Source organism: Achroia grisella, unplaced genomic scaffold (assembly GCF_030625045.1).
Source record: "Achroia grisella isolate CSIRO2021 unplaced genomic scaffold, CSIRO_AGI_Agris_v1 utg782, whole genome shotgun sequence".
Classification (NCBI taxonomy): domain Eukaryota; kingdom Metazoa; phylum Arthropoda; class Insecta; order Lepidoptera; family Pyralidae; genus Achroia; species Achroia grisella.
In genome coordinates, this window is record NW_026713022.1 from 4,733,012 (window position 1) to 4,749,378 (window position 16,367).

Genomic DNA, 16,367 nt, shown 5'->3' on the forward strand with positions numbered 1-16,367 from the left:
AAAAGGATGACATACTACATATATACCGTCGACCCCAAATAATACAATAAAGGCAAGGCAATAATGGTATACATAAAATACTTGTCTAATTAGACATGACAAATAAGGAATTTAAAAAAATATTCGTTAACAAATACTATAATATTTACGGTCTGATCAATTATTGTCATAGTATGTAAATATCACATTGTATAAAGGATTGTTTCTCAACCGATGAGTTTTTTATAAATTTTGATGGACAAATCCTGATTTGTACTTTGAAATATATTGATCTAATAAAAATTGATTACGAGCAAAATATCATTGTCTTTATTAGTTTTTGTTATGGTCACTGTAGAAAATTTAGTACAAGTAGGATTATTCACAATTAGTCTAGTAGAAATGCGAATCATTAGTGATAACAATTACAGTCATAGTTATAGAGTGTAACTTACAAGGAAAACCATGGCTAAATGCCATAGTATAGCTAACTATAACTATATATTAACAGGCCTATAACATTCTTTATAATTACTCCAATCAAAGTTTGTAGATCAAAGAAACAATTACGCTATCCTTTAGTTCTTATTAATTCACTTTTTGTCTATTCTCTAACTATTTATAATTTAACTATAAGGCAAAACTCGTCGGATCTCCGTTACCATCACATACCAACCTTGGTAGTTAGCTTATCACTGCGAAGGAACATCTGTTGCATTTAAAGGTGAGATTGAATTAAGAGTAACAAACAGTAGTATAAATACTTCTACATACGCGTTACTCAAGACTGAACACGGCCCCTACTGTTCCATCTATTCACTCGTTTATCTTCCGCCAACTTGGAATATTGGGGGCAAAGCATTGTTAGTAACGTGAACTATTACTCCATCGCTAGCTTTGTGCTTTGTCAGGTTAACCTACTCCTGGAAACCATCGTGATAAATTCCGGGCCAACTGTCCTGACGTCATGGTTATCCTATCATCCTCCAGTAATGCCATCCCAGCGTAAACCTATAGCGCAGACGAGTGCACCATTATTACCTGAAAAGTCATAAACATGGGACGTTTTTGTTGGCATACTACATTTTTACTTGTTCTATATAATGCAAGTAAACAGTTTCAGTCAATAACTGACAGTACTTATACCAATATTTATACTTAAAGGTACATCTAGATAAAAAAGTAGACGGTACGGCTGGTATGAGGACTTTCTAACACTGATCTTTTTTAAAGATATAAATGATTACTTAATACTTTATGTATTCAATTCAAGAATTCCTTATAGATCAATATTGTTTTCTTTAATTCCGCTATCATTAGCATGTTTGAGACCACAAATATTTAGCCATCTTGTGTAAATTTATGGTCAATAACTCCATTTTTCCATGTAAATGTCTTATGCCTCGTTATATTTTGGAATTGGAAGATTTTATGGTTTCAATATAGCTTCAATTGTACTACAAGTATCTGAATTGTATTTCTTAAAAAAATATGTTATTGTATTAAGATATGGTTGGGTGGAAAAAAATAGAATAGATTTTATGGACGATAATATGTACAAAAGAACAGTAAGCTCAGATATGACGACCGATAGGGATCAGTGGAAGAAGAGGACTTCCCAAATAATGGGATAAAGCAGCGCGGTGATGATGTTTCTTTTGGTGAATCTAATTTGTTTGTAATATTAATAAGTTATAGAAACATCTGGGATCTTCCAATTTATCTGCTGACCTAATAGTTTCGGATCAAGAAATGGGTGTAATTGCTATGATACGCAAATTCGGACTGGAGTATTGTGATCTGCCAACAATGGTTTGGAATGTCGCCGTCATGCTCAGAGCAACAACACTCAACGTCGACCCCAGGCATACAAAAGGTATGTGGTAATTATATACCTACTAGGTAACTAACCGGGTCACGCGTTGCTGTGGCTAATAGTATCTTTATATATAAAAAGAATTTGCAATAAAATAACATTACTACTACAAATTGAGATGTAAGCTATCCTTTCTTTCAAGTTGGATCAAATTGGACATAATACGCAATTCAAATTTGCAATCGGTTCAGTAGTTTAGGAGTCCATCGCGGACAAAGAACGTGATACGTAATTTTTATATGTAAAGATGAGAGAGAGTTTAGTTCTATTATAGACTAGATGTTTCCCGTGACTTCGTCCGCAAGGAAGTTAACTGTTTTTTGTTTTACTATTTATATTCTCATATTGCTTGTTATTTTTGTAGGTATTCCAATTATCTACTACATAATGGCTCCAATATTTGTTTGCTGCTTCTGCTACGGATACTGCTTCTCGACCCTCTGGTTCGTGTTCGTGAGAAGCAGAGAGACCAACGACATGGTGGCCGCCATGGTGGTGTTCTCCATCTCTGTCTGCACTGAGATCGGGCCCAGTAAACTTTTCTTTTTAATTTTGAACAGGTTGGTTTTATATTTTTACAAAATTGTTAATTAGGCTGAAAGCCTACCTGATCAATGAATATAGAAATTATATCTAAGCTGTATGTCCTGACAAATAAATAACATCAAGAAGTACATATACATGTTTGGTTAGTACCCATGGTAACAAACAACTTTTATTCCACAACTTTCCCTGAAACCATACAATTTTTAGGAGGAAAATTACTTCAAAGCTATTATATAAATATACTATAACAACGAAACACACAGATCTAATATCTGCTGTCTGGGGAAAGGGGATTGTTAGTAATGTGGACTAATGATCCCATTGCCAGCAATATACCATGTCAGGTTGACCCACGTCAACGTGGTTTCCCCTGGAAATCATCGTGATAAATTCCCGGTGAATTTGTCACGATGGGCTAACTGATCTGACCTCATCATCCTATCATCCTCCACTGGTGCCCCGCCAGCGTAAACCGTTAGCGCAGGTGGGTGCACCATTCCATTATCATCCTCTAAAAAAAATATCTGCTGTCACCAGCCTTATTACAATAGGAAAATATATAACGACATTGATAGTTTTTATGAATAAAAATGAAGGCGTACATTTTTTTTATTAGGCCCTCTCTTACTACCATTTCACTAATTAAGAACCTCGAGTGTTTTAGATTGAATACAGTTTTTGGTATTCAATCCGTTTCGCTGTGTTGTAATAGGTAATACGTGTTTACATTATGAATAAAAATCTAGGCGTACACTTTTTTTATTACGCCCTCTTTTTACTACCTTTTCACTAATTAAGAACCTCGACTGTTAAATTGATTACAGTCTTTGGTATTCAATCCGTTTCGCAGTTTTGTAATCGGTAATAGGTGTTTATGTTATGAAAAAATAAACATCCGTTTTAAAAATAATAGTATATTATTAGTAGAAATATGTTGCGATTCTAGCGACTTAGTAACTCCTACTATACTTGTATCTAATGCCACTGCTGAGAAGAAAAGAATAACTTCTAATCTCATAAACTTACGTATTTGTTGAAATTATTCAATATAAATAGGATTTACTACCGTATAAAGAATCTTGATTCTATATAATTTCCTTTTTTATTATAATTTGAATACAAAGTTGTATAACTACAATTTATTTCGTTTCAGACAAATAACATCTTATATTTGTTACAGAAAAAAAATAAAAGAATTAGTTGGGAAATGCCTAGAACTTGACTCCTACTTGACGCCTGAGAGCCGCTTTCATAAAAATGTATTAACACAAATGAGAATAGTGAAGAAACGATTCGTATATTACGGAACGTTGAATGTAATAAACGCAGTGATTTATTTCAGTGTACCCTTTGTATCAACTGGGCGACGGCCTTTAAACGAAAACTTCCCATTTTATGGTCAGTATTACAATTATGAAACTTCTTATAAATTAACAATACTATTAATTAACAATAGACAATAAAGTGAAATATACAAAATAGTATTAACAATTACATGTTTGACGACCGGTTTTGACAGAATGTAAATAGGACTTTAAAATTTAAACTTATCGATTGAATCGAATAAATTAAAAAATATTTTTTGTCACAGAACAAAATTTACAAAACTAAACATGTAACATAAAATATATTGAAATTAAAATCACCTCCATTTAGCGGTTGATTGGATTCATATCTACCTATATCAATGACCTATTAGAGTCTAGTAATCACTAAAATAATTGTTATTTCAGGTCTTGAGCCAGTTCTGGAAACACCATACTATGAAATTTCCTACATAGTTGGATTAATATCATCAATATATGTCATGCATATTACAATAAATATAACTGGATTACTAATAACATTAACCGGTTACACAGAATCACAAATGATCGGTCTCGGTTTAGAATTTCAAGAACTCTGGAATGACGCTAACAAGTATTACCATGAAGTCGCTTTAGTCGACAGTTCTGCAATAACAATAAATGATGAAGGCGCAATAAAAAATGATTACATTAAAAAACAGTTACATAGTATGATAAACATGCACACAGCAAATATTGAAATTTTGCGTCAAACCGAACTTGTATTTAGAAGTGCTCTTGCAGCAGAATTCATTCTTCTAATATTTAGCTTAATAGCTGAACTACTTGGTGGTTTAGAGAATACATACATACAAATACCGTACGGGTTTTCTTTAATAGGAATGGATTGTCTCGCAGGACAAAGAGTGATGGATGCAGGCGTTGCTTTTGAAAAGGGAGTCTATGATAGTAAATGGGAAAATTTTAATGCGGAAAATATGAAAATGTTGTGGATGATACTCATAAATTCTCAGAGACCTTTAAATTTGTCGGCCGGAGGTCTGGCAATGTTAAATTTGGGTATCTTAATGACTTTCGCTAGATCTGTATATTCCGCTTACACCGCTTTCAGCTCTCGTGTCAGTCACTAAAGTCTATTTAATGCAGAAATTGCTCTTAGATTAAGAGAAGTATATCGAAACAAAAGCAATTATGTGATAGGTTTTAGAAATTTCTTTCAGGTTAGTAATGTATTTGAATATGTTTTGCACATTAAAGAGTTATTAAAACGAATTGTAGTATCTTTTAAATCGTTAGCTTAATCGCAACAGAAAAAAATATTTACCGCTCTGCTCTAATCTGACAGTAGGAATAATGATGAAACCAATGACTTACATAAGAGGCGGAATAGTCCTATATGAATCTTTTACTCATATTTCGTAAAGCTGACTAAAATAGAGTTTCATCATTTGCCAAAGACTACATACGTTACGATTGTTAATATAATTTCCCATTATGCGTTACAGCATGCTTTGCTCTAAAGCATATAATGTTTCCCATTGACATGGATAATGTAATAACATTAAAGAAACTTATTATAAATTTTGTAATGACATATTGTAAATTAAATAATGTAAATTTAATATTGTAATGGGTGAAAACTGTGATCGGTACAGCCTATGCTGTAAATAATATAATTGACGTAGTGGAGTAACCTGAAACAGTCATGCTCGCTATAAAGTTCAAACTTGTGGCGGCGTGGTGGACCGGGTCGATGTGCTCCCTCAAATATGGTTGAGTACAATGATGGCTGGCTCATACGTCATACTCGTGAACAGGTGCTGCTTGTGGGGACTGGTCTGTTCAGGTTGTGAACACTGATTAAATTTTTTGTTCTTTGCGATAGCATATGCTGGTGGTCACTCTATTCTCCCAAATATGAATTTTAATAACTGTATTTATCATAAACATGTTCCACTATTATTTGAAAAAAATACGAGCTGAGTTTCTTGTCAGTTCTTCTCATCTCGATATCATTCCGAACTGACGGTAGATTTGACATATCATAAGAGTCTGTAATAGACCTACATGAATAAAGATATTTTGAATTTGAATTTGAAATTTGAAACATAATATTTAAAGAAAAACACACAGAACATTTACTTCAGTAAAGCTACGACACAAGCTCAACAGAGTTCAATTCACACAGTCATCTAATCCAAAGCTTAGCACAGTCATGTAGTCCCAAGTTATTCTTAGCTCAGTAGCTAAGTTAGATGGGACTAGATGGCTGTGTGAATTATCCAGATTAAATATTATTATATTACTGGTCACCTATACAACAAAATATCGGTGGGAAACCTTACTGCGTAAAGTCAAATTATTATTTATTTCTTAGAAAACCAACAGCTTACATAAAATCACGAATACATTTCTAAAGCTAGCCAATAACAGGTTTTCAAGCGGTTGCAAAAGAAAAAAAATGTCACCAGTAATTAATCTATTACTCCTAGTATATAATATGCATAGGTAATATCAGTAGGTTACTCTATATATAATTCATAATTGCTTCAATGATTTATATCTAATTTAGTACTTCAAAGAGGCAATTACACTAACCTTCGTTTTTTATTAATTCACTCGTGTACCTAGTAAAAACAATTATGTATTATTATCAATTTCGAGAAAATTAAGCTACACCAAGAGTGTTGGATTTCTTCCGCTATCACATTATGTCGCGAGGGTTAATTCGCTCTGTACCATTGTGAAGTATAATATATAAATGTATATGTATAAAAGTGAGAAAGAAACTATAACTAATAAAAGTACATGCTGTCGGTGAGTATTACAGCAGACCACTGCACTCGTGTAGGAATAAACCTACGCAATTGCATTAATAGTAATAATAATTGTAATATCAATAATGAAAAAACAGAAAACAGCAATTAAATAAATTACAATAATAATAATCGTCTAGATACGAAGACTACTCTAATATAGTGACTCCACAAAATTTGTTACCTCTCAGTGAAACTCTGTGGCAGTAAGTACACTTAAATATGTCTAATAGAAAAATTACAGGTACCTCATTAAGCAGACGGAGTGCTCTTGAGAGTGGTACATGATCAACATGTAAGGTTCTGCACCGGGGCAGGGCAAATAATCTATGATTACGACCACGCTTATCAAGTTCTGGGACACGAAAGCTGATCAAGCCCAAGATCATCATTATATAGTACAAAACAAAGTCACTATCGCTGTCTGTCCCTATGTATGCTTAAATTTTCTACAAGTACGCAATGGATTTTGAAGCGGTTTTTTTTTATAGATAGAGCGATTCAAGAGGAAGGTAATATTGTACACCCGTGCGAAGCCGGGACGAGTATATTATATACCGTTTGCCTAACATAAAGTACTTGAAAATTACAAACATTTCGAACAGCATTGCCTAAAAATAGTATATGAGGAAGGTTTTTTTACATCAAGTTTTGTTTGTATCAGGTACCAATTCAACAGTAAAGGTTCTCAGTTTTGAAAATCATAGCAAACAAAACAAGAATTTAGTTAAGTCATTTTATAAAATAAATCAGCTGTAATTTGTATTCAAATATGTGGATAATAACAACTATTCGCAAATTTGGGCTGGAGTACTGCGATCTACCGACGTCGATTTGGAACGTGGCTGTGATGCTCAGAGTTATTACCCTCAATGTTGATCCTCGGTATACGAAAGGTATGAATTAGTTGAACTATTGTTAGGGAAAATACCATAGTGGGTCTGTCTCGTACCTGTATGCTCCTGAGGGTTTCTTGGAGCTTGTATTATGAGTACTAAAGTGCCAGTAAAGGGCCTCCTTATAAGGAATGGAAAGGTACTACAATAGATGCATTTAATTCTGCTACATTACCGACTACCTAGTAAGAATTTGCATTTTTAGTAACTTCACTTTATTATTAACTAACACTATCAAAAATATTTTTATGACATACTGGCATTCAGCAGCACTAGACCAAATATACATATATTTAAAATTCAATGGCGCGTCATATACGAGTACATAACAAATTTTTAAATTATAGCCTATGTGTAAGTTTCATTACAATCCGTTTTTGCGTGAAAGAATAACCAACATCCATCCATACTCAGAAACTTTCGCGTTTATAATATTACTAAGACCTTATCTGTGATGTGATCTGATGTTATATGAGTTTTCGTGCAGGTATTCCAGTCTTATTCTACCTAATAGCTCCAATATTTGTCATCGGCTTCACTTATGCGTACTGCTTCTCAACCCTCTGGTATGTGTTCGTGAGAAGCAGGGAGACCAACGACATGGTGGGCGCTATGGTGGTGTTCTCCATCTGTGTCTGCACTGAGATCGGACCCAGTAAACTATTCTTTTTAATTTTGAACAGGTTGGATATTTACTTTTACTGCGTTTTTGGCACATAATCCGATCTGGTATCTTGTACGGATCAGAGTGCTGGCCCGTAAAGGCTACGGATGAAAGAACCACTGCAACCAATGCAACTGCAGATATCGAGATAGATGTGTAGTGTGACAAGAATGGATAAGGTAAAGAATGAATACATTAGAGGAAGTACGAAAGTGGTGCCAGTGTCGAAGAGGTTAAAGAGTAATCGTCTGTCATGGTATGGGCATGTAAAACGTAGGAATTAAAAAATTTAAGAAAAATATTACATATGAATATGGATGGTTATAAGAACAGAGGGACGCCGAAAAAGAGACGGATGGACTGTGTGAAAGATGATATAGTAAGAAAAGGAGTAAATAACGAGATGACTGCGAACAGGGATGAATGAAAGAGAAAAATATATTATACCGACTACAAATAAATGGGATGATGATGAAGCAAGGTTAATAGGATATAAAGATTACATACAATTAGATTTTTAAAAATAGTCCGATTGTTATAAATAGTTAATCTATGCAAAAATAGAATATGATTAAATCCACAAGACAACCCAAAAATAAATAATTTGCTCTATAATATCAGTAATTTAAATGAGTCATTGATATTAAAAACATAAAAACAATTTTCCCTACAAAACAATGTAGCTATTGGATTATTTAATAAATTTCTTTCACATTAAAAAAATAGCTCTAAAGATTGAAGCTGAAATTTCTCTAAAAATTCAGTAAATCTATTTAAAGTAGGTAAAAATATTCGTCTTATAATAACCTTTTTAAAAAACATTACATTCTGATTCGGTTCTTTCTTTCTACGCAACATAAAGGATCTGGTATAAAGATAAATAAATAGAGTTTACCATATGAATAATAGTAACAATCAAATTAAATTATTGTACAAAGTTTTATTTTCGCAGGAAGAAAATTAAAACATTAGTCGGAAAATGCCTCGACCTCAACTCCCTCTTGACACCCGACAGCCGCTTTCATCAGAATATATTGAAACAAATGAGAATTGTGAAAAAAAGATTAATCTTCTTCGAAACACTGATTGTAATAAACGGAGTAGTTTATGTTATAAAACCATTTGTGTTGCCTGGACGGACGCCTATAAATGAAAACTTTCCTTTCTACGGTTAGTATTGCAATCTATACATATATATAAAATTGGAGATTATAAATAATTATGTCTGTTATCCGTAGGTATTATACGATGAATAGACACCTAGATATATTTTGGTTAGCATTGTAAACATTATGAGCGACATTGTTGGAGTGTCTGTTTGTAATATTGATATAACCGTTTTTTCCTACATGCATATGAATATAAATACGGTACATACAGCAAAATAACATTTTTGATTTTTTTTATCTGTCTGTTTGTTTCAGCTAATCTCTAAAATGGCTGTACTGATATTGACGGGACTTTTATTGGCTCGTAGCTGATGTAATAAGGAGTATTTTCTTTTAGAAAAATTTTGTAATTAACTTTTTTGTTAAATTCCACGCGGATGAAGTCGCGGGTACAGCTAGTAATAAATATGAAATAACCCTAACCAACTCATAAAGCGCCATCTAGTTCGCAACTAAGCAAAATTTGTAATAAGAGAACGGTAAGGCAAGTATCATTATTATTTCCTTGGCATTGTCTCGTTAAACGAAGGGACTGCATGTTGTTTTTTGATAAGAAAAGACAGTACTTTGGAAGCCATTCTTCCAAAGTACTGTATTTTTAGTAAATAAAAAATTAGTGAAAAACAAGCAACTTTTCTAAAAAAATGTAGTTATTTATTTCATAAAGTGTATAAAAAAATCGTGCACTTTTCGACTATTTAGGGCCGGTGCAGACTATCATCTTCCACAGATCTTCAAATACAGAAATAAATATTAATAACGTTACTTTTTTTATTAATAATATGTAAATTAGTATAATCTATAACTTGATTTAGACATCTTGAAATACTCAGTACTAAACCTGTTTTAGGTCTTGAGCCCGTTCTGGAGACACCTTACTATGAAATCACATACATGATTGGAGTATTGTCAACTATATACGTGCTGTATCTTACGACAAATATAACTGGATTACTCATAATACTGACCGGTTATACAGAATCGCAAATGATCGGTCTAGGTATGGAATTTCAGGAACTCTGGAACGACGCTAACCGGCACTATCACGAAATATCTTTAATCGACAACTCTTCAATAACAATGAACAATGAAAATGCAATTAAAAATGAATACATTAAACGACAGTTACACAATATGATTAATATACACACAGCGAATATAGAAAATTTGCGGCAAACTGAGCTCGCATTCAGGGGTGCTCTTGCAGCGGAGTTTGTTCTTCTAATACTTAGTCTTATAGCTGAACTGCTTGGTGGGTTGCAGAATACATATCTACAGATACCATATGGGTTTGCTTTGGTGGGAATGGATTGCCTCGCGGGTCAAAGAGTCTTGGATGCAGGTGTCGCATTCGAGAAGGCGGTCTACGATAGTAAATGGGAAAATTTTAATGCAGAAAATATGAAAATGGTATGGATGATCCTCTTAAATTCTCAGAGACCTTTAAATTTGTCGGCCGGAGGTCTGGCAATGTTAAATTTGGGTATCTTGATGACCTTCGCTCGGTCTGTATATTCTGCTTATACAGCTTTCAGTTCTCATGTCAGTCATTGAGATTTATAAGCTCGTTTGAAGCTTATAGCTAAGTAAACAAGTAATTATTACTGCGAAATATCGTTTTGAACGAAAATTTTAATTGAATTTGTTTTGAATTGAATTTGACGTATATACACATACGTCAAATTCAATTTAGATTTTAGATTAGATAGATTTTTTTTTATTATATTACCTAATCGCTAATATGATATTTATCATATCGATACTTATAGATTAATCGTCGATATTGAGAAGCATCGATGTTTTCTATATCGATCATCCCTAGTGTGTTTATTTTATTTTTTATGATATTTATATTTGTGTGCAGAGAAATAAGTAAATAAATGTACATATTGATATTGATAACTGTCAAAAAAAAGACAGAAAAAAATTGTTTTAAGTATTAAATAATATAGGCGTAGAATAGTGTAGATATATATAGATATAGAAATTTCTCGACACTTATTATTTTAATGTAACCATATATTTGCATTTTACACTAGTTAATGAGTATATGGTACATACAATATAACATTTGATCTGTTAAACGAATTAAGGGTTCAGGGTACATCCATGAATGAATAAATGATATTACAATACATTCCATTTTATAATATAAATTCAATAGAAATTAAGACACCATTGTAATCATTTGGGTGAATAAAGGTCATCTAAGAACTGTGTTTTTTTATGGACGATAATGGGTTTATGCACCCGCCTGCGCTAACGGTTTACGCTGGCGCACCAGTGGATGGTAATGAAATGAGCATGAAGTCAGGTCAGCTAGCCCATATTGGCAAATGGGAATTTACCACGATAGTTTCCAAGGGAAACCGCGTGGAGCTAGCGGTTTACTACCGGTGCTATGGTGTTATTAGTCCACACTACTATCTAACAATGCTCATCCGCTCTCTAGGAAAGATATTATCACGGTTTATTCGGAAATTTTCTTACAGTTACAACCACATTATAAAATGAACATTTGGAGTAACTTGAAGCAGGCATATGCGCTGTAATGTTTAAACTGATAGCGCCGTGGTGGGCCTGATCAATGTGCTCCCTCTAATTTGTTTGAGTGCAATGATGGTTGGCTTATCCATCATGCTGATGCAGCTTGTAGGAACTAGTCTGTTCGAGTCACGGCTACTGATTAAATTATTACCGTTTGACAAAAATACAATATGCATATGCTATTGGTCACTACATTCTCTTTGATTGAATTTAAAATTGGGTCTGTCTTTTTGTAATAATGTAGAAACTGATTTAAAATAAAAACAATAAGAGCTGAGTTCCTTGCCAGTTCTTTGATCGAAAGCATTCCGAACTGACTGTGGATTTGACATATCACAAGAGTCTGTAATTTTGACTTAATTTGAACTATCGTACTAGTATTTCATTTCCAAACCTATACGATATTGAAACCTATAAGCTTTGCTATTATGCAATTCCTTTGATATTATTCTCACACTCTACATACTCATGCCCGGGGATAAGTTGCTATCAGACGTACCGCAACCTCGTTTTATTTTTTAGAGAGATCAGTTTTATTTTTTATAACATAGAGGCCCATGCTATAAAAAATAAAACTAATCTATTTTCTCATAAAGAAGCTCTTATAGTTCTCAGTTTTTCTTTATCTTACTTCTTACTACTATCTAAGTTTGTGAGTATGGATGGATAGGTAGATGGATGTTTGGTACTCTTTCCCGCAATAACTACTGTACTTTGACGAGACTTTATAGAAAAACACATAGGCTATAAATTTCTTGCTGGTAAAGCCGTGGACACAGCTAATTAATAATATTATGAACGCGAAAATATGTGAGTATGGTGAATGCTTATTACTCTTTCACGCAAAAACTACTAAACGTTGTAGTTTTTAATTAAATTTATTCTATAATTATTTTTTGTTTTTTTGTGCCTTTGGATTGTAGTATTTTTATCTATTACGTACATGAAATAAAGATAAACAGTTGACAGGTGAATGTGGTCTGTATTATTTGATGGTCGCTCACTTTGTCGTGGCCGAAGTAAAATAAAACTCTGGAGGCTTGTTCACTGCTTCCATATTATATTTGTAAAATATGTACTTCACTTTTAATTATTTGACGGCAAGTGGTATAGCGGTTAAGCACACCGCTTTACTTCCGATGGTCGCGGGTTCGATTCCTCGCACGATACAAACATTTCTATTCATGAGTATGATCTGGGTGTTTTCTATGTACATTATGCATGTATTTAAAAAAAAAGCATCAAAGTATCAGTTGCCTATAACACAAGCTCTGCCTACCGTCGGGCTAGATGGCGCTGTGTTAATTGTACAGAGTTAATTATTTATTATTTAGACGATATTGTGGAAACAGGGTGGCTACATTCTCTCTAATTTATGTTCATTCGAAAAAACGTATAATAGCACAGTTTCTTTATCTCGAACTATATTGGATAGACTTCACTTATCATAAATCTATCTACAATTTTTTTTTGCTACAATTGTGACAAACAAGCATATGATGGGATAGTCTATATGATAGGAAACGGTTACCGTAGCCTATGAACGCCAGAAACACCAGGAGTGACACGTGCGCGTTGCCCACCCTTAAAAAAACTTACCCACCCTTAAACTTCTTAAAAAACTCCGTGCTTAGTCTCTCGAGAAAACCTCGGCAACTAGTTCATAGACATGACATTTACATGAATAAAGATATTTTAATTTAATTCCGAAACCACAACAAACTATTTCTTACAAATTTCCAATCGACACCAACCTAACCTAATTTGCATTCATTTCATAAAGAATGCAATATTTTCTGTAAACACGAGATTCTCTTTTAGGAAATATATTCATAATCAAATAAAAAGAATGTAAAAGATATTCTGATTTGTACTGAGTTTATTGCAAAACCACAATATTCTTTAATCTCTATTTTTTCAACCAACTTTGATAAGAAGGAGGCTCTCATTTTGACTGTATTTTTTATTGTTATAAACTTTTTTATTGTTTTCAATTTAATTGGTAGCTAATAATACACGAAATAAACAAATAAAGGTGCTTCCTATGAACTATATTCAGTGGAGTAACTTATAAATTCTTCGAATGCCCTGCGTTTATATATAAGGATGAAAAGAAAGAAAAGAAAGAAAGAAAATTGTTTAATTGGTACACTGAAAATAATTTTTAAAATTAAGTTTACATATTATATTAATAATTAGAGTACCAACTAGGTCTCCGCTCAGCATATGTCGTGACGGGGTGCCACGACGCTGGTTTTCAGCGGACACCTTATATACAATAAATATAATAAAATAATAATAATAATACACATACATACATAAATCCAGGCGGATAACACAAAGCAAACATTTACGACATAATACCATATATAAATAAAAACCAAACATAAACTACACACTGAAAACATAAAATAAACATAAACATAAATTCTGGTGATACTAGTATTACCCTGCATTACCCCGCTCTTGGAGTGCAGACACATCACGGCACAGTTTTCTGAGTGAGGAGGAGTATTTTTTTAAAGTTATTTTTAAAAATCTGCACAGTGACGTTACAGTTTATTAAGTTAAATACATTTTTTAAATAAATTAAATAAATGCTAAAGCATTTCAAATTAAATTGTAAACGATTAACATTATTATGCAGAGCACGGACTCTATGTCTGTGGAGAAAATAAAGAAAAGAAAATGCTATAGTAAGCAGAGGAGTCATCGTCTTCTTCTAAGACCACGTTCTCCCAATGCTCCTGGTGTTGTGGGTGTTCATCGGATCAGATAAGTCGCAAAGTCGTTTGTATGCTATAAAAATATATTTTTTCCATAATTCCCTCTCAATTGAAAGTAATAAACGTCGCGAAATACTACTAGTATGCCGTATAATTGCCCAAACACTTTAAACCCAATTTATTAGATCAAAGCAAACGCCAACACAAGCATATTGTTAATTCATTCATAAAATAGTCATTTTCGTATATTTTGATACAACCACTGTCACGTCACGTGCCAATGGCACTACCGAACAAAAATAGAATGGAAATATACTCAAATATTGTAAATAATAATACTCAAATAAGTTTTGTAGCTTTGGAATACAAGACGTGGTCACGTCAAAGCGATCAATAACAGAAAAAGAGAGAAAAACGAAGAAACACTGGTTAGATACGTCGTTATATTTTTAATATATTTTTTTATATTCCCAGATTGGTAAAAGCGTAAGCGCTCCACCTGATTTCGCCATCTGTTCTCATTAAATAATCGAAAGATAATAAATCAATCTATCAAAGTATCTTTATTCATATAGGTCTATTACAAACTCTTATGATATGTCAAATTTACCTCAGTTCAGAGTAATTTCGAGCTAAGAAGAACTGACAAGAAAGCTCTTATTCTTTTCAAATGAGTTTATAGATGATTATCAAAAATACAGTTTCATTTTTAAATTTATAATAGTGTAAGACCATCTATTATTTTATAATTAAATTAAATAATTAACAAAAGTATGTAGATGGCATATTTTAAATTAAGAAAAAAAAAAAATTTTTTTGGAGGTATATTTCTAAGATTTCTTTCGTTAGTTAACAAATATTTAAAAGCATATTCTGAGAAAATTTCACCCGATAACCTCCAACTTTTTTTAAATGAAATGTTGATATAAATAGAAACAGGAAGTAATCGCCTCGTAACAAGTTTACGGTTTTATTAAACGTAGTATTTTTTTTATTTTCGTATAAATCATTGAAACAAATAGAAATGATATTTTTTGTGGATGAATGTCAGTTATGCACTCATCTAGTTGGAGCTCCTGTAGGGCTAGGGACCAGTGAAGTCAGGTCATTAGTTATGGTAAATTCATCGGAAATTAACGGCGGTTTCCAAGGAGTCCTCCTTGCTAAAACTAATAATAATGTGTCTCTCACGTGTCTCTACAAGAGTAGAGTCATAGCTGGAGCGGGCCACCAACACGCTCTTAACGGCCGGAACGGGCCCCACGTGGGCCTATTGTCCCAGCCTGCGCCGCCCCCCTTCGACGGACTATCGGCCGACATAGTGACAATATCCCGAAGGAACTACTTTTATCCCGCCCAGAGCGTACCATAACCGAAACATTGCTCGGCAACCGTTCCCCGTGGACGTATCGACGAGGATGGGGAAGCCTCCCAATGGCTGGAACATACGAGGAGGTTGTCCGACTCACGCCCCAAGAAGCATATAACCTGCATTAACTCGTGAACGGGTGCTGCTTGTGGGGACTAGTCTGTTCAGGTTATGAACACTGATTAGACTTTTTACTTTTGCAGTAGCATATGCTGGTCACTTTATTCTTATTGTAATCATGTACAACATTTGTTTTTTAAAAAACAATACGATCTGAGTTTCTTGTCAGTTCTTCTCATCGCGAAATCATTCCGAACTGACGGTAGATTTGACATATCTTAAAAGTCTGTAATAGACCTACATGAATAGAGATATTTTGAATTTGAATTACTAAACATCGCATCCACCTAACTGATAATTTTCTTTAGTATGTTTGTATGTTTATGTGTCATTATATGTTTTAGATATAGAA

At 33.3% G+C, this 16,367-nt stretch overlaps 2 protein-coding genes across 2 annotated transcripts; both read left to right on the top strand.

The window, feature by feature from the left end:
• The first annotated feature begins 1,731 nt into the window (after nucleotides 1–1,731).
• Nucleotides 1,732–4,838, top strand: LOC131851348 (uncharacterized). The gene is made up of 4 exons (XM_059201837.1): nucleotides 1,732–1,855; nucleotides 2,220–2,415; nucleotides 3,582–3,799; nucleotides 4,135–4,838. Exons 1-4 carry the CDS (start codon nucleotides 1,732–1,734, stop codon nucleotides 4,836–4,838), a joined length of 1,242 nt encoding a protein of 413 aa, XP_059057820.1.
• Nucleotides 4,839–7,296: 2,458 nt separating this feature from the next.
• On the top strand, nucleotides 7,297–10,837 carry LOC131851383 (odorant receptor Or2-like). Its single transcript, XM_059201877.1, has 4 exons — nucleotides 7,297–7,420; nucleotides 7,908–8,103; nucleotides 9,037–9,254; nucleotides 10,104–10,837. The coding sequence occupies exons 1-4, from the start codon at nucleotides 7,297–7,299 to the stop codon at nucleotides 10,805–10,807; spliced, it is 1,242 nt and encodes a 413-aa protein (XP_059057860.1). The 3' UTR covers nucleotides 10,808–10,837.
• The last annotated feature ends 5,530 nt before the right edge of the window (nucleotides 10,838–16,367 follow it).

Coding starts and splice junctions, on each gene's coding strand:
- LOC131851383 (XM_059201877.1), top strand. CDS start 7,297: ATGTGGATAATAACAACTATTCGCAAATTTGGGCTGGAGTACTGCGAT. Junction 7,421..7,907: donor TGATCCTCGGTATACGAAAG/GTATGAATTAGT, acceptor GTTTTCGTGCAG/GTATTCCAGTCTTATTCTAC. Junction 9,255..10,103: donor TGAAAACTTTCCTTTCTACG/GTTAGTATTGCA, acceptor AACCTGTTTTAG/GTCTTGAGCCCGTTCTGGAG.
- LOC131851348 (XM_059201837.1), top strand. CDS start 1,732: ATGGGTGTAATTGCTATGATACGCAAATTCGGACTGGAGTATTGTGAT. Junction 1,856..2,219: donor CGACCCCAGGCATACAAAAG/GTATGTGGTAAT, acceptor TTATTTTTGTAG/GTATTCCAATTATCTACTAC. Junction 3,800..4,134: donor CGAAAACTTCCCATTTTATG/GTCAGTATTACA, acceptor TTGTTATTTCAG/GTCTTGAGCCAGTTCTGGAA.